Source organism: Rhinolophus hipposideros (genome assembly GCF_964194185.1).
Source record: "Rhinolophus hipposideros genome assembly, chromosome: 9".
NCBI lineage: Eukaryota > Metazoa > Chordata > Mammalia > Chiroptera > Rhinolophidae > Rhinolophus > Rhinolophus hipposideros.
In genome coordinates, this window is record NC_138055.1 from 4,578,202 (window position 1) to 4,604,896 (window position 26,695).

General features: G+C 53.8%; 2 protein-coding genes across 12 annotated transcripts in view; both read right to left on the reverse strand.

Annotated features, from left to right (window-relative positions):
• SAMM50 (SAMM50 sorting and assembly machinery component) overlaps positions 1-5,950 on the reverse strand; it is a gene marked incomplete at its 3' end in the record, with an annotated part of 28,768 nt that extends 22,818 nt beyond the window's left edge. For 2 of the 9 annotated variants that reach the window (XM_081058159.1, XM_081058162.1), the window contains exons 1-3: positions 5,513-5,638; positions 2,907-3,017; positions 1,662-1,763 (exon numbers count right to left, since the gene is read on the reverse strand). In XM_081058159.1, the coding sequence (XP_080914285.1) occupies positions 1,662-1,763; positions 2,907-3,017; positions 5,513-5,578 (279 nt within the window). In that variant the 5' untranslated portion in view covers positions 5,579-5,638. Of the gene's footprint in view, positions 1-1,661; positions 1,764-2,906; positions 3,018-4,332; positions 4,867-4,953; positions 5,323-5,512 lie in introns of those variants that run through there. The other 7 variants (XM_081058163.1, XM_081058160.1, XM_081058161.1 and 4 more) reach the window with 7 other exon arrangements.
• Positions 5,951-10,821: 4,871 nt separating this feature from the next.
• On the reverse strand, positions 10,822-26,317 carry PNPLA3 (patatin like domain 3, 1-acylglycerol-3-phosphate O-acyltransferase). Of its 3 annotated transcripts, none has more exons than XM_081058168.1 (9): positions 25,986-26,317; positions 23,063-23,295; positions 22,033-22,098; positions 20,624-20,833; positions 19,505-19,565; positions 16,661-16,870; positions 15,610-15,742; positions 14,552-14,656; positions 10,822-13,265 (listed from the first exon to the last, which is right to left on the reverse strand). In XM_081058168.1, the coding sequence occupies exons 1-9, from the start codon at positions 26,170-26,172 to the stop codon at positions 13,013-13,015; spliced, it is 1,458 nt and encodes a 485-aa protein (XP_080914294.1). In that variant the 5' UTR covers positions 26,173-26,317; the 3' UTR covers positions 10,822-13,012. The 3 variants fall into 3 exon arrangements, with proteins under 3 accessions (XP_080914294.1, XP_080914295.1, XP_080914296.1); XM_081058169.1 differs by having other exon boundaries at positions 23,063-23,268; positions 25,986-26,294; XM_081058170.1 differs by lacking the exon at positions 20,624-20,833 and having other exon boundaries at positions 25,986-26,308.
• Positions 26,318-26,695: the final 378 nt, after the last annotated feature.

A 26,695-nucleotide genomic window follows, 5' to 3' on the forward strand; every position in this document is an offset into this window, starting at 1 on the left:
TATGCAAGGAGCTCTTATAAATTAATAAAAGCCCATCAATCCAATGGAGAACAGAGGACACTAACAGGTAATTCACAAAAGAATAATATGAATGGCCAAGAGATACAGAAAAGGTGCTTCATCTCATTCATAACTAAAAAGTGCAAGTTAAAACAGTGAGAGAGTATTTTTCACCTAACAGGTTGATAAGAATTTTTATTCATTAATTTTTTAAGTGTGTGGGTTTTTTTGAGTGTTTGGGTTTCTTTTTTGCAAGTGCGATAACACTCAGTAAATCAGACCTTCTCACGTACTGCTGGTCACAGTGTGGACGGGTGTGAGCTCTGGAGGGCAGTATGGCCGCGTGTGTTCAGACTGTAGAGCACATACCCTTCCCAGAAATTCCCCTCACAGGGATGGCTCCTGCAGACACACTGTCACACATACACAGAAAGGTTTACTGCGGCACTGTTCATGAGAACAAGACACTCAGTTAATTTATATGTTCACCGATTGCAAAGTTCACAATTAGCCATGCGAAGTCCACACACGGAGATACCGTGCTCCTGGTGCGTGGTGATGTGAAAAGATCTGCGTGAGAATTAACGACGTCCACTCTGAAACGTGCAGACACGGACACCTCACCTGGGAACGTGTGGTGTCCGTGTCTGCACACAGGGAACCTGGTCAAAGGCTCCCTGCGTGCAGACACGGACACCACACCGCTGGAAGGATGCATGAAAACCCCAGCATGGTGACCGCTGGAGGGCGGGCCTGGGCACGGCAGTGAGGGGATCACCGATATTTTGTTTCCATACCCTCTGCACCATTACATTGCTTTGTACTGTTATTTAAACTGTGCTTATATACAGAGGGTGCCAAAAAAAGGTATATACGTTTTAAGACAGGAAAACTATATTAAAATTGTCATACTCAATACATACCAAAGCAAAAGACGAACACAAGTCGTGTTTGACTTCTGCAATGACAAGAGGTGCTCAAAGTGGTTCCCATCAGCGTCCAGACACTTCTGATTACGTGAACTACGACTTGAGCAATGCTGACCAGTGTCCACTTGGATACATTTTGTTGGCACCGCCTGTATTACTTTAATCTTTAAAAAACAAAACACCTACTTTTTCAAGTGGGAACGGCCAAACACTGTCAAGTAACTGAAAGGAGCCACTGGGTGTGGCCACGAGGAAGGTGTTGGTGACCTTGCCCCAGCACATAAGTGTCGCCCAAGGTCAGAAGGAGGCCCCAGAGGAGAGGAGATACAACCCAGGAAAGCGACTGGGGGTAAACGGAGCAAGGGCTCGAGGTGCCAGCTGCGGGGGGGGACCACGAAGTGCCACCCGCAGGCTGGGAGCACCATGGAGGAAGCGTGTCACACAGGGTCCCGGGCAGCCCCCACTCCAAGGCTGGGGCGGGTGTGACAAGCACGGGGGTGAACCAGCCCTGGAAAAGAGAACTGGCCCCTTCTCCGGGAGAAGGGCGAATGCAAACATACACAACTGTGTGGGAGGCACGCGGGGCTCGGATGGGTGCAGGGTGCAGCGTGGGAGGCCAAGGCTCCCTTCAGCGGAGAGGCTGGGGAGGGGCACTCAGCGGCGTGAGGATGCAGGAGAGTCACGCATCTTTAGGAGGGAACGGAAAGGATGGCAAGCGGAGAGAATACTTGCCTCAATAAGGTTTTTAGCCTTAAACACGTCTCCAATTTCATACATGATGATGTCATCTTTCGTCCTTCCGAGTCCATCAAAATGAACATGCTGGACAACCACCTGTGACAAGAGGACAGCCTGTTACGTATGACACAGGACAAGCAATCAGGCATCCAGCCTAAAGACAAAGGTCTGAAATCAGTATCAAGGGTGTTTTTTCAAGTTTAATGATCCACATTTCTCACTCTCAGACTTTACTCTTTACTTTTCACACCCTTCCAAATAAATGGTGCCTTGCACCTACCCTTTGCTAGGCCTGTATTTCCAGTGAACGGGGTCTCTGTAGCGAGATGTCCAAGGACCGCGTCAGTGCTAACCCCTGCAGGTCCCGTGCGTCCTTCCCATGTGCTCCCCGAGCACTGGCCCCTGTGGGACGCTGACCGTAACCCGGCTTCATAACGAGAGAGCTTGTGGGGATTCAATACAGCACGATAAGCGTGGACTCAGGGCTTCTCCTCACTGGCAAGTACACTCATCAGGAGGAGAGCTGCTTCTCCCGCACCGCCATTTTCATAAAAGCTCTCAGCACAGTGAGCGCGCAGTAAATGTTTCATTTGTTCACAAAAGATGCACGGGTTACCTGTGAGCCAGGTATTGTTCTAAACACCGAAGGGTGTACCAGGACAAGACATAAATTCCTGCCTCAGGGAGCTTATGTTCTCAAGGCGGAAGAAATAGGCAATGTGTATAGTACAGCAGACAGCACAGAGTGACAGAAAAATAAAGCAGAGATCCTAGGGAGTGTTTGGGAAAGTTATAACTTACCTGCACTGAGATCTTAATTTAAGAATTCTTGAAAATGTGCTCACATTTCTTCCTTCAACTGCACTTAATTTCAAAAGCAACAAAGTTTAGGAAAAGTTTCACTAGAGACCCCAGGTCTTTTTTCTGGGAGCAGAGGAAGGAGGAAAAGAGTATAAACTGAAACATATTTGCTTTCCTTTGAAATATTTTGGGGTGTTTTTTTTAAGTAACATAAATACAAAATGTGTTTGGTTAAACTTCCCACATAAATAATCACCAAGGAAAAACTCCTTTTCTAAAACCAGAACCTATTTTTCTAAAAGTCAGCAGTTTGCAGCTGGCTACAAACTTCTGTGATGAAGGCACGGAGACAGGTGAATTCTTTCACATCCCCCCAGAGGTTTACGGAAGTGGCTGTTTCTCCTAGTAACGGCGTTGATCCTTCAACATCATACTCACATCTTTGTTTTCAAGAATTTCCTGTTTAGCTTCAGGTTCAACTTCAACAAATTCAGCTTCTTCTCCTAAGGCTCCGAAGTCAGGCCCACTGGCTGGAAGAGGCTCCAAACTCTGAAAGGGAGGGAGGAGCCACAGATAAATAAACTTGTAACATATTAAAAAAACCAAAACCTTTGAGTTCTGTCTTTGACCCCAGAAAACTCAGTACCACGGTTCCCTCTGCTGAGTGGAGGCAGGGCCAGGGTGGGGGGAGCACAAATGCACATGGAAGCTACTGTTACGTACACGTCTTATGCTGGGAGTGAGCTCTTTGGTGTCCTGCGTATTATTAATAAATCAAAACAAAGATGAAAATTAATTAACCCAAAGGGTCAAGAACGAACCTATGATAACTGTGTCATGAACCGTGGATTATGGCGAATCCAGTTCTGTAAAGCCCATTTGAAGACAAAAACAATTACAAAATAAGATGCCATGAAACCATTTATCAGGGAAAAGAAAAAACATCTGCTTTCTTGTTGTTATAGCAAGTACCTTAATTTTTTAAATCAAACTTGGGTGCTTTCTAGGATAACCACACTGACAACCCAAAATACTAAAACATACTTTTCTGGACCGTGATGAATGTGTTTTGCTTCAGCAAGTCTTATTCACACAGCAAGAGGAACTGCACATGCTTATAAAATGGGCCAGAAAGCGGTCCCTTTCTTTAACCTAAACTGACACCTCAAAAGCATTAAAGCGTCTTCTGAATAAGGACGAGTGAGGATTCCATAGGCTGTGCCTGGTTGAGTGCTCCCAGGGGACATAACAGTGTAACCGTACGTATAACGACGCACATACAATGTTACACGTCACATATTATACATTGTATCTATGTGTGCTTACCCACGGGGATTCCCAGACACTCCTGGAAAGCATTCAGGTCTCGCGTGGCACCAGGTCACTGTACACACGTGCAGGTTTGGGGAAAACCGTGCTAAGCAGCGTGTGGCTGCGTCCCTACTCCCCCAACTCCCTACAAACAAGCACTTTCAAAGTGCACGGAAGGGCCTGACCTCTGCAGTAGGTAAAGCAACGGGGACTCTGGGCCGTGGTCACCTTTTCCCTAGAAATCTCAAACGCCTTGTCAGTACCTGCGCCATCATGTCCCCTGGTCATTACCGCCAATGGCCCGACAGCACTACGTCCTCTTTCCCCGCCCTGCCCTTAAGACTCTGCAGCCCCCCCCCCCAAGCGCCAGAGGTTAACATCCACTCGATTCCTTCGCAGACACGCAAGGACGCCCACGGCAAGGCCCACGTGTGCCACGCGTTTCAGGCCCCACGGCTGCGCGCCTCTCACGTCCACGTTCGTGCCCCCCCCGGTCTCTCTGCCGGGAATAACTCCCCCCCTAAGTGGCTTAAAGAGCCACCGTAAATGTCACCTCCTCGGGGAGCCATCCTTCCCGGGGACACCTCTAGACGTTAGAAGTTTATGCCCTTTGCAAGTAACTCCTCCTTTTTCTTCTTTTTATCTGCGCAGGTTCGTCAGAAGAACCCAAATCCCGGCGGGACAGTCAGTCTCCCAGCGGCCTGGCCCCGCGCACGGGACACGCGGCGGCGGAGCAGCGGCGGAGCAGCGCCCCCGTGGGGCCCGCCGGGCAGCGGGCGGCGGGGAGGCGCGGAGGAGAAGGCGGGTCACGGCCGGGCCCCGCGGCGCGCTCGCTCGCCCGTCCCTTGCGGCCGCCGCCCGCTCCGTGACCTTGGGGGCCTCACCGCCCTCCCGAGCGCCGCGCCCCGCGCCCCGCGCCCCGCGCCCCGGGCGGAGGTTGCGGACACGCGGCAGCAACCCCGCGGCCGGCTGTGCGGCCCGGTCGGCCTGCGCCAGGCGCGCGGCCCGGCCGGGGGCGCTGCAGGCGGGCCGAGCCGCCCGGTCCCACGCCGGCCTCCGGGCCCGCCTCCCTCGGAGCCCCCTCGCCCGGTGACCCCCGGGCGCGGCCGCCAGAGCGTCTCCCCGCGGCGCCCGCCCAGAGGTCACACAGCCCGCGGGTCGCTGGGCCTCTTACCCGGGCGTGCACCGTCCCCATGGCTCCCTCTCCGACCGCCGCCTAGCAGAACCTCGCGGGCCCAACCAAGTCTCGGTTGGCGAGGGCAGACGGCGGGTCCGCGGTGGCGGAGCTGCCGGTCAGTGCATCACCCACAAGCACCCGGACGCAGCGCACTGGGGGCGTCCATGCTGCCCCGCCTCAGCCCCGCCCTCTAGCTCACTGTGCTTTCGCTCATTGGTCCTTTCACAGCCTGTAACCCGGATGTTCACGCGGACGCCGGGAAACCCTGCGCAAGCGCAGAGCGTCCGATGACGCCTGCGAAGCTACTGGCACTTCGTGTTTGTGTCTGCGCGCGGCTCTGCTAATAGCAGGTGTCCGGAGTTGACCCTGGGAGAGACCAGAGCGGGTGCTGGGTGCGCCACAACTTCACCCAGGTCTCTCCCTTAACCCTCCTGCATCCCGGCCCGGTGGCTCCTGGGCTTGTCCGCACGCTCCTGCGAAGCGCCGCGGCTCCCCACGCCACACCCGGCTGCCTCCCCCAGCGCCCGGAGCTGCCCGAATCCCGTTGTCGCCCTGCCTGCTTCCTGCTGGCCGCACGGATCCTTGCGAGGCACTGAAACCCCTTAGGGCTCAGTCTCTTCATGCAAAATGAAGGTGACCGTCGTATCTACTCCATCGGGTTGGATGAACAGGCTCGTGCACGAGAGACGGGACGTGAAAGCGCGTGGCCGTGCAGGGCGCTCGGTGAGCGCTGGGTCAGTGGCCGCTGTTCCTTCAGCCGCCACCAGCAAACATTAGTGAGCGTCGTGCAAAGGTCGGTGCAGCCATTCACGTTGGAGAACAAGACAGCCATGGACGTCCGCTGGGTGGCGGGAACTTCCGCCTCCCCCGCCAAGACCCCAACAGATACTGTCATAAACGACAGTTACACATTGTGATCCGCGCAGTGAAGGAGAGAAATGGGCCAGAGAGAAGGAGAAGCGGCATTGTCGGCATTAGGGCGACTCGTGTCTCCACCCCCTGCTGGTAACAGTGTCACTGCGCTTTTCCTCTCGGCCCCTCCCAAGGACCCTGACACCCTTTCCACTTAAGTAGCGGCACCCTAAAACAAATGAGCAAAACAGACACAGGCCACAGATACAGAGACCTCCTCCCCCGCTGATTGCCAAAGGGGAGGAGGGTGGACAGATGGGAGAAAAAAATATGTTGTGGGGGGAAACAAAAGAAAGGCGGATGCCCTTTGGGATCCACCCTTTGGGATTCTGATTTAATTGATCTGGGACCCGTTTTTGGTGGTGGGAGGGGGCACGGGGAGTTTAAACAGTTCCCCAGGTGCTTCTGCTCTACAGCAGAGGCCTCCCACGTAAGGGGGAGGGGGCAGCAGCGCCCTAAGCCTCCAGGACCCCTGGGGTAAATAGTCAAAGTCCTCACACACCTTCTTGCCTGGAAAGAGGCAGAAGTTGGCACCTGCCAGTCTCCTTACAAGTTGACCCATCCATCTGTCCAGCTCCACGCTCAGCCCAGGGCCCAGTCTGTTTGGTTCACTCCCCAATCCCAGAGGCTCGCACAGTGCCTGGTGTGAAGCAGGGACTCCGGGAATATTTGCTGAGTTGTTGCTCTCCCACCCTGGCCTGATGCTACCCGGCCACAAAGACAGACCTGAGAGCTGGGAGGGGGCCTAGGAGGGAGGACAGGAGGTGTTGGTAATCGTCCCCCTGCCTGCACACCAGGCCCTCCAAGATGCCACCAGGCCATCTGTCTTATTCATCGCTGTATCCCTAGTGCTTAGTATATAACTGATGCCATTATTATTACATTGGCAGGAAGTTGAAGGTGACGCATTCTTCCCTCACCCCAGCCCTGTGCGTTTGCTCATATTGTTCCTTCTGCCGAGGATGGAGAGCCCACACAGCCCTCCAACTCAGCACACACCTGGCCACACTGCCCAAGAGTTAGTCACATCCCCACCCCAGCCCCACCGTCACTGTGTTCCCACTCCCCTGCAGTGTTTCTCTTGGTGTGTCCTGGAGATCACACCAGAGACCCTCTGGGGTGATCAGCAAAAATGCACATTCCTAGGCCTCAGCTCCGACCTGCTGAATCAGAATCTCTGGAAAGGAGAAACTGCAAATCGGAATTTTAAAGAAGCAAGCCAGGTAATTCTTTTGCCTACTATGTTTAACTGGGAACATACTTTGTTTCCATGTCTTTCTTCACCACTGGTTCAAAAGTCTTTGCAAATGTGGCTCTGCTAACCTGCGTATGCAGCCCCTGGTCCGAAATCTCGGAGAGGAAGAGGAGGAGGCAGGGCATCAGCAGGAGTTACGGGACAAGGACCCACGGTAAGCAGGGAAGCCTCCCAGGAAAGGAGAAAGGTGTGTGTGTGGGGGGGGGGGGGGGCCAGGCCTGGTGGAGAGGCTCTGGCCTGGGCACAGGTTCAAGAGGCAGAGGAGAGAGCGTGTCCTGTGTTATAATTAGCTGTGTGACCCCAGGAAGGTCACAGTCTCCCTAACTGTCAAGTTTTCTCCACTGTAAAATAACGGGATGGGATTGCTAAGGACTGCCAGCTCTAGGAGAGATTTTAAAAATCGGTTTACATTCCACACTAGGAAGTGAGAGGGCCTGGACTTTGGCAGGTTTTTAAGCCCCTTTTGGATCTCCACTTGCCAGGGGTTCAGAAACATCAGATTAGCCTCCAGTTAGCGGTTACGAGAGCGGCTTTATGGACAAAACGCTGAGTTTCAGTCACAATTCTGCCAACCACGTCTAAGCTGTGTGGCCCTCAGAGGCACGTACCTCCTGGGTCAGTTTCCTCTTCTGTAAAGTGGGGGCCGTAACACTATCCACTTCATAGGAGGGGTTCAAGAGCTAATAGATGTAAAGCTGTGCCCAGCCCAGAGAGGGCACCCACAAATACTGGCTGCCCCTGTAGTGGTGTGCCAGGTACGGTGCTAAGTGCTTTTCGTAAAACGGTCTTATTTAGGTGGCCTTTTACAGAGGATGAAACTGCGGCTCAGAGACTAGGTGACCTATCCTACATGCAGCTGAGATCCAAACACAGGCGAGTCTAACGTGGCCTCACGCCCTTAGCCACCTCTGGGTGACGCTCACAGGAGCCAGGAACTGGGAAGAGTGCAGGCCTAAAGTACATGATGGCTCAAAAGCCCCCAGCTGAAGAGAAGCTCAAAACACAGCCCCTGCCCCGTTGTTAACCAGCAGGAACCCGTTCCCTGAGCTCAGTGCCCCCAAATCCAGCTTCTGGGACCCAGGAAACCTGCCCCTGGCCACCAAAATGAAACTTTTGGGGTCTTGCTGACCGCTGGCTCAGACTTCACAGGCTGTTTTAGGTGTGAAAACTTTGACATAGATTACCAAAGATAGTCTGGGAGACTGAGCACATGTTAAGCACAAATCATACAAACTGGATGGACACTTACTTGTAATTGATTCTGCCAGTTCCCTGATTCTCAGTTTCCCCATGTGTAGTAAGATGAGGATGACAGCAATTCCTAAGGCATAAAGATGTAGGAGGATTTAACGCGATAAAACACGAGGCCTGCACACCCTAAATACTAAATAAATTAGATTTTCTTCCTGCATTTCCTTCCTCCTCATTCTTTTTTTTTTTTAAACTGTTATCTTGAAGTTTTAATTTCTCCCTCCTCATTCTTGAGTAAGCCTCTTCGCAGATATGAGGTGTGATCAAACCATACAGTGAATGTTTAAATTTTAAAAATTATTACAGTATAAGACACATTGCCATTAATCCCCCTCAGAAGACTCCCCCTCGCTTCGAACACACTTATCCCATCGTTCTTGCCACTCTCTGAAGCAGTTCTGGAAGGCCTCTTTCGTGTCTTTAGTCGCTCTGTCATGGCTGCCTCGATGTCCTGAATTGATTGAAAACGTTTACCTTTCACAGTCATTTTGACTTTGGGGAAGAGCCAGAAGTCACACGGTGCCAGATTCAGTGAATAAGGTGGATGAGGACACACCGTCATGTTTTTATTTGACAGAAGCCATGTGTGACACGGAGCGTTGTCATGATGGAGGATGATTTACGACACACTTTAAAACACACCTTTTCTCAACCGTAGCTCACACCCGACTGACTGCACCGAACAAGCTGAAACTCGTCCCACATGTTACTAAGGGTCGAGGCACCACTTCCAGTATTGGAGATCCTGCCTTCCCTTTGGATGGCACTCGGCAGCAGCATTCAGTGTATGTTTTCATCACAACGGAAAGGCTCCATGTCACACACGGCTTCTGGTATAAGGCAATTTCTGTCAAATAAAAATATGACGGTGTGTCCTCATCCACCTTATTCCCTGGATCTGGCACTGTGTGACTTCTGGCTCTTCCCCAAAGTCAAAATGAGCATGAAAGGTAAACGTTTTGAATCAATTCAGGATATCAGACAGCCATGACAGAGCGACTACAGACCCTCACGAAAGAGAACTTCCAGAACTGCTTCAGAAAGTGGCAAGAACAGGATAAGCATGTTTGATGCGGGGGTGGGGTGCATGGGGAGACGGGGGGGGTGGCACAGGTATTTTGAAGGGGATAAATGGCTATGTGTCTTTTACTGTAATAAATTTTTGTTTAAACATTCACCGTTATTTTGTTTAAACATTCAACTGTCATGAGGTTGACCTGCAGATTGCAACAGAAGTCATGAACCAAATAATTTGAGAGTCTAATGTGTCCGAGGCACTGGACCAGTGACAGAGGGCACATCAGGAACCCAGAGTCACAGCTTTCACAGTCAAACACCAGCTCTGACAGTCACAATACATAGTAACATATTAAAGGCTCTGAGAAGTCCCGCAGTACCTATGCTTGTTCTGCTTCCTTTAACCCAGCAGTTCCTGGATTTGTTTTTGTGTGTGTGTGTTTTGCTTGTTTCGGAGGCTTTCTGTAGCCTCAGTATTTCCAGGGCTCCTCTTTTGAGCAAAAGGTAGAATTGAGTTTCCCTGCCCCCATCCATGTGACTTGCTTTGGTCAACAAGTTGTGAGCTGGAGGGATAGGGGTCACTTCTGGATGAAAACCTTTAAGCACCACATTCCTCCCCACCCCCACCTCACCATGGCAGTAAGTGACCCTCCAGCTGATGGGACGGCTTCAGGCTGGATCAGCCAAGACTGGTGGGTATGTACTATGAGAAATAAACCCTTTAGGGGGTTTTGTTCAACCCAACGTGATCCGGCCTATCCTAACTGATCGAATCACCTAATGACATCTACCGGTATTCCAGAAAACATGGTTTAGGAAGTGCTGATCTGGTCCCATCAGAAGTAGACATGCAATTTAGTAACTACACTGGTTCCCTTAAAAAATCACACCCCACGTCTCAGAGGCCACGAGGGAGGCTGGGTCTTCCCACAGAGGTCACCCAGCTGGCTCATGTGAGTTGGACGTTACACAGGACAGCTGGTCAGGCAGCTGAGCCCTGTACTGGCCAGGTTAGGTTGGGGTGCTGCCGAGGGATGGCCAGGGGGTAAGTGGGCATGTGGGCCCTACTCTCACCTGAGCCAGAGACTGGGGGGGAGGTCCTCACTCACGTAAGGAGCCCCAGCCCCCAGGAGAGTCTGTGCATACTCAGCAGAGCTGGCCCGACCTAAGCCTTGGGGAAGAGCCTGGCACCCAGATGGACAAGGAGCCACTCAGGAATCTGGGGTCCCACAGGAAGGAGAGGGATTCTAGAAGGCGGGTCTGGACCACAAGCCCAGGAAGCAGCTCGCAGGGAGGCCTCCTGGCTCAACAGGGCTGTCTGGGGAAGCGAGGCTGAAACCTCACCTGGGGGTGTTTTAAAGACGCTCAGCTGTGAGGGAAGAAAAGCAAGACCGCGGCTCCTTAGAAAGAACACTGAGAGCAAGTATTTTAAAAATCACATTTACTATGAGTTATAGTCTGACGAAAATAATATATGGTCCCGTAGAAATTTGGAAAACACGTACAGGCACCACCAATACAACATAATTACAAACAACAGCATGATGGTAACCAAGGTGGGTATTCCGAGGTATGTCCTTTCAGTCCTTTTTCTAGGACACACTCATATACGTATCTACACCCACACACTGTATTTTAACACGGGGGCCATGCTGTGCCCACTGTTTACCAGGTGAAGACTGCTGTACCCTGGCATTAACTAGACGACACATGGGTTATTCCTGACAGTGGAATACTCCGAGGTCCAAATGCACCATCAACAGAGGAAGGGTTCTATTTCATCAGGTAGGAGGGGTGTGAGAGAACCCGCAGCACAGCTGGAGAGGTGAGGGCCCGGGGGAGTGGGGAGAGTGGCATTTAAGGCACAAATGGAGGGAGCCTTGGCCATTTCTAAAATAGTGTTATAGTTCCTTGTCTTAGAGCACACTTTTAAAAATTTATAAAACATATCCTCATTGTAAGAAGGTTGAGTTATTTCAAAAACTATATAGTTCCAAAGAACCTTATTAGCCATAATCACAAAACTCGCATATACAGAGGGTGCCAAAAAAAAAAAAAAAGTATACACATTTTAAGAAAGGAAAAAAACTGTATTCCAATTGTCATGCTCAATATATACGGATAACAAAAGATGAATACAAGTCATGTGTATACATTTTCTTGGCACCCCTGGTCCATCTGTCTCTATGGGAATACACCGGTTATTGTAAAACACTGTGAAAATGTAGTGATGTCTGTGGTTCTGACAGAAAAGCTGATTGGGAAACTTGAGAGTCAGGGAAAGGTGTCAGGGTGGGTCAGAAGGAGCCCAGGTGGGTGTCAGGCAGGCCTCCTCCACCACCAGGCCAGCTCAGCAAGGGACATGCCGTGTTCTGGGGGCCCAGGGGGCCGGGCATCCCACCACTCGCTTGGGGACCAAGTGCTACCAGAACAGAAGCATCAGGTGCCCACCCACCCAGGAGACCTGCAGAGGGGTTCACAAGTGGCCCCTGCCTTCTAGGAGTTCACAGCTCAGAAAAGCTCAGGCTCAGGTGGAGTTTGCCCCAGAACCACATTCCATTTTAAAGGGTTCGTTTTTGCAAGACAGCGCTTTGTCTGAACTTGACTCCAGGACACTCATATACCGTAGGGGAGAGTTGCAGCTTTCTGTCCCAATATTTAGGATTCGGAGTTTATCAGTTTTTCTTTTGTGTTATATTCCAATGTGTAAGAAAAACAGACGCACACATTTCCCCTCGAGTTACAGTACATTGTGACTGCCAGCAAATCACACACCTGGGAGAAGGGAGGTCCCTGTCTCTTATTTGTCTCCATTGAGGCTGGGGGAGCACAGAGGATGGGGGTGGGAGGAGTGGTGAGAAAAAAGAAAAGCAGACCAGAGGCTTGGGGAAAATAAGTCAAGTTCAAGTTGAGGGCATGAGCGGAAAGGAGGCCAAGCCATCTGGCTTCTGCCTGGAGGACCTGGGGGACTGTCTTGTGCTCTGGATATTTTTTTAAGACTTGTTCTCTTAACATCTCACTGATTCACATAATACGTAATTCAACAGATAATAAGATTTCCTATGTTTTAGACAAAATTCTTCATCAAATATTTAGGCTGGGTTGAAAGGGTATTGTAAAATGTCAGGAAGTTATTATCTTTTAATAGCCCCTGAGTGGAGTGCCCTTCTTGGAAAAAGATGGCATGCCTTCCCACCATGCCAACTGCTTCCTGTACGGGGAGATGGAGCACCCTTCTGTCTTTCCTCCAACCCCCAAGACTGCACAAAGGGCAGCCAAACCCCCAGCCGTAAGATCCCCCTGTCCAAACACCGGCCATTCTAGAAGGCTCTTTCTGGGACACTCGAGAGCTGCAGGACAGAAATGGACCCTCCACACTGAGGGTCATTTCCCACCCGGCCATGCTTCAGTATTAGATTTCTTTAACCTTGGGAGCACCATAAATACCAAAAGCAGCTTCCTAGCTTTATCATAAAGACCAATCGATAAGCTTTGGTTTTAATAAACTATGAATTCAGCACAGAGGCCAAGGTCCATATGTCACAGACATGGGGGATTCCACAACAGAGTGGAGATAGTTGCACAAAGATGGGAAAGGCCTAGCAGCTCCCAAAGAACGTCCTAGACTTGCCTCCTCAAGCTCTCCCCGGCTGAGAAAGTGGGGAGGGAGGGGTCGCTCCCACCCCCAGCAGGACTACTGCCCAGGAAGCTGAGGCCGGACTGGAGGATGGATTGCTGGGCAGTCTGCACTTTGGGTCCTATTGGAGAGTCCGCAGGACCGGTGTCCAGGTCCTTGCGGAGCAGGAGGGCTGAGGTCCCATGGTGCTCTGGTTTGTGTGCGGAGGGCTGCTGGCTTCTTGCCAGCATTGGGGATCTGAAACAAAGAATGCTGACTCAGCAGCCGTCTTGAGTCTCAGAGAGGATGGACGGACGCTGTCTGCCAACGCTTAGTGCACTGCCGAACAGACTCTGGGCGCTGCAGGGTGGCCCAGCCCAAAGCCACACTTTCCTCCGCCCCTTAGTACTTGGCTGATGTCACCAACCTGGGCCTCAAAGCCTATGGCCCTCACAGCCACCTGGACACCTGCCACCGGACATCCACGGGCACGATGGAGCACATCAATTTCCTCCACACAGAGCAGCTCTCCCACCAGGGTGCCCTCCACAGACCAGCCACCCCTCCCAGGCCTCTTCCTTCTGACTAGCTGCCCCACCCCCTCGGAATGCCTGCAGGCACCAGGGCTTGTAACTGGTACCTCCTTCTGGCCCCAGAAACTATGACATCTCTCAGCCCCACAGGTTCAGGGACCAGGCCCTCTCACCCTTGCCTGGGCCAGCGTGGCTCCCTCTCAATGGTGAGCTTGCTGCCCGCTGGGCTCTGAGGTCTAGCATCGTCCACAAGCCCACTGCAGTCATTCTCAGTGCAACTCAGATCCTGCCACTCCCTATTTAAACCCTTCCACATCTGCCAACAGCAGGAACGACTAAGGCCCCATCTCCCGAAGGCACTCCATGTGTCCAGTACTGTGCTAGGGGGTGCCCAAAGCCTCGCAGGAACCCAACGAGGAGGTAGGTGAGGGTCAAGGCTGATGAACAGGCGAGACAGCCAAGACCTGTGATTTTTAGGGTAAGATCCAACCCTAGTAACCAGAAGAAGGCCCTTTTTAGTACGAATCAAGTGTGCAGAGTTCAGAAAGCAGCAGGGGTCACCGGGCCACATTACGAAGCAGACTGCAAAATCTGAGGTCAGAAGGGAGTCTGCTTTAACAGGACGCCAGGCCACACCCATGGGAAGCCCCGCCTGGCCCCGCCTCTCTCGGTGCCTCACCCCATCCCCCAGAGGCAGGCTTCCAGAGCTACTTCCTTTAGGCCCGGGAACGCTCTCACTTTCCTGGCCTGCACCTGTCCCCTCCGCCCCTCTCAGCTCTCTCCATCACAACTGTCCCAATCGGAGGCTTTCCTGCTGTCCCCTGTGCAGGTTAGCTTTACTGGGACCTCTGATTTACTCAGCTGCCTCCCACAGGACAGGGCCCCCTGCATGAAAGGATAAGCTCCTTGCCACCTATCGGGCACTCAGTGGTGCTTCTGGAGAGTGCATGAGGCCTGCGCAAAGGAAAGGAAGGCCCGTCCGACCCAAACCCCCACAGGCAAATCACTTACCTGGAACTGGGGAGCAGATGGTTTATCACACGAGAACAAATCTGAGAGGTTACCGAATGAAACCACTGGATATCATCAGGAATATACGGAAGCCACAACACCAGTCTGCAGGAATGAAATCACACCCGCGCACACACGTACACAGTGTGTCAGTATGAAGATAAGCCACAACAAAGAGAACAAAACAACAACTGAAGAAAAGGCAGCTAGCTATCTTACAACAATAGCCTTTGTCCCAATTAATGTCCAGGGTCACTTCTAATCCCAGTCTGATGAATTCCCAGAAGGCGGATTTGGGCCTAGCCTGCCTAAAAGCCCTAATGGAAAGTTAGGCCACTTTCAATTCAGGAAAGCTCAAAGGACTTACATGGAAATAAAAGGAAAATGCTTTCGTTTTTCCAGGATTCTCCTTGTCTGTGGCAAGATGCCCGCCCATCAGTATGCCCACGGTTTGTAATGGAGACACCACCCGCTCCACTCCGCCCCACTGCGCTTGGCCACGTGTCAGCCCAGCAGAGGAAGCCACTGAAGAGGCCCGACCGCTGCTCTCCACAGACTCCCAACTTCCCAGACATAAAAAGGACCCCACGTCTGGGTTTTGATAAATGCTGGAACCCAGAGCAAGGCTGGGTGGGGAAGGGACCTGGGAGGGTTCCCCACGGGTAGGAGACCTGAGCTGCCTTGTGAAGAATGGGTTGGATTTTAAAAGATGGACTGAAGGACATGCTGGATTAACTCACTAAAAAAGGAAGCACCAAAGTAAACCTGAAGAAAGCGGAGGTGGAACAAACGCCCAGGGATCCAGCGCTCACACGTGTTTGCCGCACGGCCTTCCCTACCATGAATAAGATCCCCAAATAAAAGGGCAGACCTACAAGAAGTGACAGACCTACAACAGCACTGAGAAAGGAGGTGGGCGGGGCAGGGGCTCCCCGCGAGGCGCCTTTCGGGGTGTTCCACGTCGACTGAGCTCCATCCCGCTGCACAAGGTGCCAAGCCCCGGGCTCAGGGCCTCCCCCCGTCTCAGCCCCGGGACATGCAGCCGCGGCAGTGCTCACCTCTGGGCCACAGCAATCACAGACTCCACGGGCAGCGTACACGGCAGCATGACGTAGGACATCACCTTCACCGGGAGGGAGTTGTAAATCCTGTTCATGTATCCGCCTTGGATTTTAAATACTTCCCTCATGGCTGAAAAACACAATTTGGAGGCATTACCTCCCACCAGGGCAGAAAGCAAGCCACCTTACCCAGGTGGTGTTTGGAATTTCTATGAGGTCCACAACTCCCGGCAGCCAAACAATCCGAAGCATTCACAAATGACAGCAAATGGGGGATACGCTCAGAAGAGCCCTTGGACAGCTACAGGGGCTGGGCTCCCAAGTAACGGCTCTTTTAAACTGACAACTCTTTCTGGAGGCGTGCACACAGTGCTCAGTGAGCTTCGAGAACTTCTCTGTGAACCTCCAGCTGCCAGGATTCCGTCTCCTGCCTGGAACCCCCTGGCCTTCTATGTCCCCTTGGTAATGACCTCGCGATGCCCCAAATCCCAGGAACTTGAGCAACTGCTAGGGCGTCAGTGCCTCAGGGGCAAGGAACGCGTTCTGCTCAACTCTGAATTTCTCCGACCGTCCGATGGGAGGCTTTTGTGCATTCATCTGTCCATCTGATAGTTGACGGCACCGTTCAATGAAGGGTCAACACTGGGGGTTTGGAGGGAGGGGCAAATCAGGAGAGGCTCCGTGAGAAAGAAGGCCTTGAGATGGGTAGACAGGCAGAGAACGGTGTTCCAAAAGAACGGGCCCGCTGGTATCCAGTGCCTGGGTCCCAGGAGCGGAGAGCCTGTCTGGTTAACTCGAAATGGGCTCAGCGGGAGTTTGTTTTCCTCAGGCCATGTCCCCAGGGGAAGGGAGACTGAGCAAAGCACCTGGCTCAGGGGAGGCTGTGCCAAGAGGTGGGGGCCCCAAGGCCCAGTCACTCTGCCCGTTTCCTCCCCGTGGTAGTTTCACCATCCTCCCTCACGCACAGAATTTCTAGAAGCCCTTTCAGTCTCTCAAACAGTCACAGAAAATAACATCCTCTCCGGGTTCACCCCTGAGGAGTCGGCACCTATAGTGAGCTGGGGTGACAGGGTCTCCAGGATGCTCTCGTCCCAGGGCAGGACGCTGGGATGGTTCAGCAGCTTGTTTCCTGGAGGCTTTGTCGGCCAGGCGGCCACCCCCAGGGGAGCCTCCAGGCTCCTGGTCTCACAGGGGGGCGCAAGGATGTCCTGCTGTGGCAGAGATAAATTCAGGCACGGATGGAGCCTGTTACAGATGCCTGGAAGGGCACAGAAGAGAAACCATCAGGCGAATTTGGATGGCAGGGGTCCTTACCCATCCACCCACCCACTCACCCAGTGAGAGGGCGGCTAGCAGCCACCAGAGCTTCAGGCCCAGCCTCCACTCAGTATAGTTGGGGATGGACACGGGCCAACATCTGTAATGGGGAGAAAGACGTGTGGGGCTTTGAAGCCAGGCAGATTTGGGTCGGCACCTGGCTCCACCACTCACAAGTGGTGTGGGTCCCACAGCCACAGGTGGACTCGTGAGGTTGAAATAGGAGGATTATAGCTGGAATAATTTGTGATAGCAGGTATTACACCACTGGGAAAGCCTGCGGTCCAGGCCTCGACTAGGAACTTTACAGTCAGGCCTTGCAGCAGCCACTCAACTGCTACCAGCCTCTCCACTTTTCAGCTGAGAAATCAGAAGCACAGAGAGGTTAAGTGATTCATCCAAGGCCACACAGCCCATCTGTGGCAGAGCGAGATTTGAACCCAGGTCTGACATCAGTGACGGCACTCTTGCATTACACATGTGGTCCTGAACGTAGTACTAGGTAAGGGGGTCTGTGCAGCCACTGCCCCCAGGTGCTGGGGCACAGTGGCTGACACCAGGGAGTGCCTCCTGCTCTCCCGGAATTGGCACGCTGGTGGGGGCAGGGGGAACGCTGGTTTCAGAGATTTATAGCTACCCCGGCTCATCTCTTGCTTCCAACCTCATGTTCAAAGGACCAGGAGCTACTCCTGGATACCTGTGTCGTGTTCCCCAGGTTACACCTTCTGTTTATGCTTCTCTCTAGATCTTTCCGGGCCTCTATCAGGCACACTGCTCACCCTCTGAGATTTCACTTTCCCTTAGGTATGTTTCAGAGAATCTGTTCCCGGAGGACAACCCTGCCCCACCCCCACACGTCCTCTGCAGGACCCGAGGGAGGCCGGCCTGGCTGAGGACCACACTTGGGTATCTCAACCCAAACCCAGCCCTGCTGCTGCAAACACTCAGCCACATACTGGTCTTTAGAATGACTAAGTACCGCCTGGACGCATTTAGTGCAAACTACTCTCGCTACAGATGTTGAAACAGAGGCTGTAGGAGGTAGAGGTGGGCCCAAGTCAGCAAGTAACCTGAATCCACCCCCGCAGGGTCCATCACCATCATTTAGTCCCAGACCGCCTCCAAATTGCATCCCCAGTCCAGGCTGCTGTCCAGGACTTTGGACCCTGACATCAGCTGCCTCCTGCACAGCTGTCCCCAAAATGCCCCTGGGGCACCTACATGTCCTACACGGAGCTCCCCTGACTTCCAGCAAACCCTCTCCCTCTGGAGCGCCCTGAACCCGTGGGCAGAGCCCCCTCTCCCCTGACCCCAGCTCCTGAGGCCAACAGCCAGGGCCTCATCCTCAAGTCTTCCTCTTCACAAATCTCTGGTCAGTCCTGTTCCCTCGGGCCCCTTCCCCTACCCCGACCCGGCCGAGCGTCCCGCTGCCTCACTGCAGCCAGAGGGGCCTCCAAAGCTCCCCTCTGACCTTCCTCACTCCTGCTTCAGCAGCCCTCAGTGGCTCCCTACTGCTGCAAGATGCAAACCCTCACCATGCCCACCAGGCGCAGCCTTGTCCCCTCCTCTGTCCATCTCTCAGTGTCCCCCACCCTGCCATACCAGTGCCACAACCCTTCTTTCTGTCGCCCAACAGACTACACTCCATTGCCTGCGGGCCTCACTCTCACGCCCCCTCCAACCTCCCTCAAAGTGTCAGCGTGGATTCCCTCCTGCGTGGCCCTGTAGCATGTCACCTCTTCCTGCCAAGGCACTTTGCACACTATCAGACCTCCATTTACGGATCTGCACTCCCGACCGGACTGTAAGCGCCAGGAGGGCAGGGCCCGCACCTGCCTCGTCACTGCGGTGTCCCTCTCCACAGCCAACTGCTTGGTACCCAGAAGGTACACAATCAACATTTGCTGAGCAGATCATATGTGGATGTCCTTTTACCCACACAGTCTTCCTGGTCTTGGCCAAAGAGGATCAGTACATGAATCGATTCTCAATAGTGAAGAAAAACAGCTCCAAACACATCTACTATTTGGCTCCACTCGAATGTTCCTAGAGCCCAACTCCCACAGCCCACAGGAGCCAGGAGGATTCAAAGGCAGCAACCTGCCCCAGAAAGGTCAGCCGGTCCAGTGGGCGTCCCCCACACCTGGCTGCGCACGATTATTCTGATTGCCTCACTTGGGGCCCATGCCCAGAAACCCTGTTCAACGCCTTCATGAAACTTAAGGTTCACAACCGTTCAAGCAGAAAAGAAAACAACAGAACTGTCTGCCTTCAGACAGGCGACACCATGGAAGGAGACAGAGCCCTGGAGCCGTGGCATTCTGGGTTCAAATCCCAGCTCTGCCCCTCAGTGAGTGGCATGTGGTCCCTGGCTCGCCTTTCTGAGCCTCCATTTCCCCATCTGTAAAGTGGGGCGAAGATTTCCTATCTCACGAGGCCAATGAGTGGGCTGAGCATGACAGGCAGTGAAAGCAGTGAGCAGCGAGTGACATTGCTCACACCAGTCTCGGGTTTATGTAGGCTGCTAACAGAAAGCTTATTAAAAGGGCACATCTGTTTCCCGGCCCCTACATACCATTTTCTTCCAAGAACCTGACCGCGTCTCTGTACCCTTGAAAGCATAGCTCTGCAAGCACCTGTAAGCAAATCAAGTAAGTTAGCTGCAGGGCGGGGACGTCACTAAGCATCATTCACGGAAATATCTAAAGTCAGCCAAGGGAAAGGGAAGGCTCTGGTAAACTCTGAGCCACTCCCACATGCCAGGCGCAGCCACAGTGAGGCGGGACACAGCAGTCCTCCCCTCCTGTGGACACCCCTCCATGGAGCCTTTGCTGGCACCCCAGCATGCCAGGGGGCCTGTCCCAGTTGTCACTGGACCATTAACAGCTGCGTACCAACCACGCACGCAGCTGTGGTATATGGCCTTTCCTCCAGTGGGAACTCACGCTGGGGGTGCACACCGCACCGCACAGCCCCCTTTGTCCCCAGCACTGCTGGGGACACAGCCTACAGGTTTTCTTACAGCGTTAGGGTGGTGAGACGTCCTACAACCAGCAGTGTGGTTTGTGACCATGGTTAAAAAGAAGAATCATCTGGGTAACTAAAAATTACCCTGCCTCCCCAGCTATACCCAGACGACAGTCGTCCCCTGGTATTCATGGGGGCCTGCTTCCAGGACTTCCCTTGGATACCAAAATTCACAGATGCTTAATTCCCTGATATAAAATGATGTAGGGTTTGCATATAAGCTACATTTGCATATAGGCTACGACCAGGTCTGTCCATACACACTTCATCTGCGTGGATTCAGCATAGGGCTCGGTAAGTGGCAAAGTCACGTTTTTCTTTTATGGAAACTTCTGGGATTTATTATTATTATTATTATCGATCTGCAGTTGATTGAATCTGCGGATGCTTGAATCCGTGGGTGCAAAACCCGTGGACAGAGAGGGCTGACTGTACTTACACCACAGCCCCTGGAAGTGGCACCTGAGCTGTGGTGCTGGTCAAATGTCCCCAGGTGATTCCAGTGATCAGAGTGGGACAGCACTGAGCTTCCGGGACAAGGGACTCTTCTCCAAGGTCCTATTCAATGAGGGTCTGTTTCTGTTTGTTTGCATAGAGAACTGGTGGCTCTCCAGGCAAACAGGGAAGCAAAGAAGAGCTACACCCCAGAACACAGCCCCCCAGTCACCTTGACGTCCGGAGGGAACAGTACGCAGCTTAGCAGGTAGATGTTTTCTGAGCAGAGGCGTAGGTTGAGCTGGGTGACATCCACGTGAAAAAAGTTCGTGGACTTGACCTTAGGGCAGATGTCAGACTCCCCATGGAAGGGGGACACAGTGATGGTCGTTTTGGCATCGGACATGGGTAAATTGTTAGTCACCCCTCCATCGATGTATCGCTTTTAAGGGAGAAAACAGGACATCCTGTCAGAAGCTCCGGGCTGCTGCTTTATGTGTTTTTCTGTGTTTCATGGGCAGAGGCTTCTCAGAGCTGCAGGCGGATCCTGAGGGAGAACGGGGCTTGGGGATCACTCAGAAACTCCGTACTGAGCATTTCTGTGCCCGGCCAGGCTTGAGGTTGGCACTCAGGCGTGCTACAAACTAGTGTAGAGATTATGCCCTGCACAGAAAGTGCCTGGCAAAGAGGCAGACGGGCCCATGACCTGAGCCCAGGTGGGAGCCCCCAGGTGTGCCCATGGAGTGTGCACTCGGCACAACGGGACGCAAACCCTGCCCTAGAAGGCAGGGGTCAAGTCCAGACGCCCTTGCTGCTTGGGAAATCTGGGACAAGATATTTCACCTGTGAGCCCGGTCGCTCCACACCTTGAAAACGAGAACCAGCGCCTCGAGAGGCTTTAGAGACTTAAACGAAACAGTGAACCTGGGGCCTAGATGGCCTCCAGAAACCATCGTCTTATCCCCCAACCAGCAGCATTTGGGCTCAGTTACTCTGAGCATCCATATCCATATCCATATCCCCATTTCCTTCAACCACCTTCAGCTGGGCAGGAGGGTTTTGGTACAATTTGGGCAGATTGCACCTGTCAAGCCAAAGCCAGCAGCACTCCCCCTGTTGGGACAAAACCTTAACTGTCTCCAGAGACTGCCCTAGAACGAGGCTGCCAACTGTCCAGCCCAGCCCAGCGTGTAGTCCAGAGGCTGCAGAATAAACACCCCAACTTCTGCTTGGCTGCCCGCAGCACAGCTGAGCATGAGCCATATGTGTTCATGTTTTTGTTCGATGGAACCAAACCGCAGCCCTGTTGGCAGCTTCTGCCACAAGCCACGGCTATAAAGGACAGTCAGTCCAGAGGACTGAAACTCTCAACCCCTAAGAATAAAGCTCTCCCACAAGCCAGTAAGCGATTCCTAAGCGTCTCCTACTTTAATGAGGCCACTGGGCATCTACCCACTCATGTGAAGATGAGGTGAACCAGCTTTCCTTACAGATCGCCAGATGAGGGCCTAGGGTAGGGCAGGGTCAGGGGCGGGGGTGTGGAATCTCTGCCTGGAGGCTGAGAAGCACAAGGCTGTGTGTTTGGGGTCCTATCGCTTTGCAGGCAGGAACTATGCAAACACAGTTCCAAAGCAGACTTACCACGCCTCTGAAGGAAGGAGGAATTAAGCCACAGAAGATAGGGATGAAGGAAGTACAAACCAAGGCCTGTGAAGACAAAAGGGAGTGAAATCAAAGGCTGAAAGAGTCCACCCATCTCCAGGGCTTTTATAAGCCTTCTCCAAGGGAGAAAAGCAATACGCCTGAAAATGCTCTTTGCACAGAGTAGGTGCTTTAATAAATGAATTGAATGAACGATGAACCAACCTACACACTTGTATTTCGATCTCACCGTAACGACACTGTCTGTGGACACCAACTTGCTGTCCCCGTTCCCCACGAGTCACACTGGGCCATTGCAGACAGGACCAGGAGTTGTCGACTCACTGACTGACTGGGAAGGGCCTCGATCAGAGCGTCACACTGATGCTGCTGGCCCAGGGACCACACTTTGAGGGGACCACGCTAGAGAGCATCAAGCAAGACGCAACACTGATTCACTGAGAGGACGGTCTTGTGGGAACGGACAGGTGCTGGCTGTGTAGAAACAACATTAAAAGGAAGGGGACACTAGTGCTCTGTGCCAGGCTGCTCTCTTGTACAGACCTGTGTGAAAGCGCAATGCAGTCCATGTAAATGTCAGAAAAGGCATCAGCCAAATTAAGTGGTATTTTAATATCACAAACGCTCTCTGTGCTAGGATCCGAGGACAGACGCCAGTAAGACAGGCTCCCACCGCGTGGGGCTTCCCTCCGGGGGAACTCATTAAGAAACAGGCATTGTTGGGACAGGGTCCCTGGAGAAGGCAGGTAGGTGGTCAGGAGCCGCGTCTGGAAAGATGGGGAGGCGTGAATTTGAAACTGCAACTATCCTGAAACACACAGGGTTTCTCTGTGCTAAGACACGCCAAATTTAGGTCACTCTGCCGCAGGAAGCAAATAGCATCACGGTCAACCAGGTTTTTGCATCTTAGGAAATGGCACCGGTGGCCTGCGACAGCCCTCTCTGTTATGTCCCAAAAGAAAGAAACAACAGCCTTTCTTATTTGACAACAGCCACACAAAGTGCTTACGTCCACGACTTCATCTTTCGACTCAAAATCCGACACAAGGACGTTTTCCAAGTCAGACACTCTGGTGAGCGAGATGGACACTTTGCCAGAGATGAGCTGGTGAACGTTGGCCGGCAGGTGTTTCTGGAGACCGTCTCGGAGGTGCTTGCTCAGGTTGAAGGACGGGTGGAAGACACCAAGGTTCCGGTTCCTGGCTCTCTGGATAGCTTCAACGACAACCTGTATCACCTGGTCTGCAGGGGTGGGGGACAAACACACAAAGGGATGGGCCACCCTGGAGGTGGGACTGCTTCATGACAAGACCAGAAACCAGACGGCAGGGGAGCTGCCAACTGACTCTTCTCTAGGCCTGCGTTCCCGCGAGGCAGCCACCTATGGCTACGGAGCCCTTGCAATGGGGCTCATCCAAACTGAGATAGATACAAGACACACAGGATTTCAAAGGCTTAGTAGGGAAAAGAATGAATGTAAACTATCTCCATGATGTTTCATATTGTTTAGACGGGAAGATGATACTATTTGGGCTAAACCGGGAGAAATGAAATTAATTTCACTTGTCTTTTACTTTTTTCCATGTGACTCCTAGGAAATGTAAAACGTCGGACGTGGCTTGCACGGTATTTCTATTGGACAGCGTGGCTCTAGGCTTTGGCCTTGGGAATGCGTCTCCAGAGACCCAGGCGAGCTCTCTTCACCTCCACAAAGAGCAGCCAGGGACTCCTCAGCCTTAGCGCTTCAGTGCCCATGGGCGTGACACCGCAGGAGGACTGATGCGTCTGAGAAGGGAGCAGGACGGGGTGCAGGCTGGGATTGCAGCTGGAATCCTGCCTCTGCCTCTCACTCGCTGAGTGACCTTGATAAGTCCCTTCACTGCCTCTAAGTCTCAGACTGTGCGCTTTGAACGTGGGACAGTATTTCGCTACAACCTGGATGGTGCTGACCCAGAGGAAGTGCCTAATAAGTAACTAGACTTAACCTTTAACTCTACTGCCAGAATTACCAGACCGTCTAGTGGGCACAGGGGACATTCATGCTCTACGTGACCTCCCTCACTGGCCTGGCCCCCTCTGGCTGGCCAGCACTGCCCTGGCATGTAGGACTACCCGTCCCAGCCCAAGACCCAGCCAGTCATTAACTCCTGGAATGTTTAGGCCAGATATGCACGCGCCAGCCTATCCTGACCCACCTCTGACTTCAACTCAGCTTCCCCTACTCGCATGGCCCCACTGAATTCAGACAGAAGGGGCAAATGTGCACACAGCTGGCAGGCCTGCCAGGCTCTCCTAAGTCAGCTTCGGCTAAGATGCGCTCTCAAGATCTCTGCCCAAGTCGCAGCCCCTGGGAAATGCTCCTTGGCGGTCCTCACCTGAAACAGGAGGTTAAAGCGAGAACACGGGGAGCAGCTTCTGCCAAAATCTCCAGACCCATTTTCCAGGGACTTCGTGGCTCCTGAGCCTCCCTCTGCTGCAGGGCACAGCCCCAAGCTGTACCTGTCCCCTGCCAGTGGGGAACCCCTCTATACTAGAGGAGGTGCACTTCAGAGCATTTGAACCTGGTCCCAATTAAACACTCAGCCATGTGGGTGTCTGCAGGTCTCCTCGGGGAACAAGGGCTGGCTTTCATCACTGCTAACACCCAGGCTGTGTGGACTGGCCATGTGGCCATTCGAATCCTCCCTGAGGTCACATTTCCTGCCCTTTTCTCCTCTCCCCCTGGACGGAGTAGGCAGTCAGGGTGGCCTGTCTCCTAATCCCCACCTCCCCGTCAGCCCAGGATTTGCTCACTGATCCTATCCAATGGCAGGGCTGTGCCCGCTAGCAGGGGATTCCTGGTCACCAGTAGCAGTCCTCCCTGCTGCCCACATCCAACACAGCAGTCCCCGGGTGCAGCACGGAGTCAATCATTAAGGAATCCCAGATAAACTGGAGCTCATAAAGTGCATTATCTTCCCGTCTGGGGTCCTGTGGGTGCCAACAGCTCCATGTTGCCACTTGCTCCCGGCTCTACCCCGACTCAGACCCCAGAAGAAGGATGCTGTACCCTAATAGTTTAGGCCAGCTGGGCATGTGCCCCACATCCTCCCCTCCCATGGGCACACACACGGACAGATGTTAGTTGGGACAAGACTCAAACAGGCAGGTTCTCATTTCCCGTGGCACTGAGTAGGGTGTGGAGGGAGTGGGGATGGGGGGTGTCCATGGATCCAGTCCAGCCCCCAAGAAGGGTCTGAAACACTGGAAAAGGAGGACAGGAGATAACTTTCTATCTCTCCCCCACCCCACGCACACCCCCCGCTTGTTCCCCCAGCCCCCTGGACTCCAAACCGGCAAGTCTGCCCAGGAGGACTCCAAAGAGTTGCCCTCTGCCAGAGACGCACCCAACCCCATCACCCCCAGAGCTGGGCAGCACCAAGGCGCCCGGAAGGGGAGAGGGGAGGTGGTGATGATGTCTCCAGTCCCACAAGTCTCCAGAAGGCGCCCACCTTAGGACGGGGGGGGGGGGGGGGCGCGCACAGGCCAAAGCCCGCCCTTCCTAGTCGGACCCAGGGCAGATGTGCCCTTCACTTCGGCGGCTCAGCTCGCCCAGCGCCTCCCAGCGGACGGCGGGGACCGCGGGGACCAACTCCGCCCTCCGCCTGCTGCGTCGCGCGCTCCCTTCTCCCGGGAGCTCCCGAACCACCAGGCTCTCAGTCCCGGGGCAGAGGGGCGTCCTTCAAGGCCGGAGGCCAGAGTGGGGTTAGCGTGGGGAGGTGCTTGGGGTTCCCACGCCCAGAGAGCCGCCCCCCAGGCGCTGGACGCGGCGGAGGAGGCGCCCGTCTACGGGGGGCCGGGGGCTGTACGCCGCAGGGTCCACGCGCAAACGCGGCTCCGCCGGGCCCCCTGCGCCCGTGGGGGAGGAGCCGCGGCGGCGGCCCTGGACGTACCTGGCGGCATCCCCGCGAGGAAGGTGACGCAGTGCAGCGCCCCGGCCGACGCCCCGAAGAACATGCGCGCGTCGCGGAGCAGGTGCGGGGCGCGCTCGCTCAGGCAGCAGGTCGCCCCGATGTGGTAGAAGCCCAGGAAGCCGCAGCCCGTGAAGGACAGGCTCCAGCCGCGCTCGGGATCGTACATTGCGGCGGCGGGTTGGGAGCGCGGAGGCAGGGTGCGGGGTGCTGGGGCTGAGGTCCCAGATTTACGGGGCGCCGCCGCCCCGCCCAGCGCCCGCGGCGCTCTCCGCGCGGCCTCCACGCCGCGACTCCGGCTTTCCCCGCGTGACGTCAGCCCCGCGGCCCCGCCCACCTCGGTCCATGCAAATGAGCTGGCGGGCGGTGCGATCCCGGGCGGGACGCCCACCCCCCTTCCCTGTCGGCGCGGAGCTGGGAGGGAGAGGGGGGGTGGAGGAGGAGACACGGGGACCTGCGTCTGCGGGAGCGTGGGGACCGTTTCGCTAACTCCAAGTGACACGGATGTCTTGGAGAGAGACAGCTCCCTCTTCGTGCTTTTTCAGCCTTAAGTCAGGGAAGAAACAGCAGTTGCCCACTTCAGTCCTTTCCGTCCGTTTGACACTTTATTATTTCCCTTTTGACACGGGGATAGCAAGCCTCAAGCAGGCACCAGCATATACACAGCATATGATGTGTTTGCTCTGATTTCC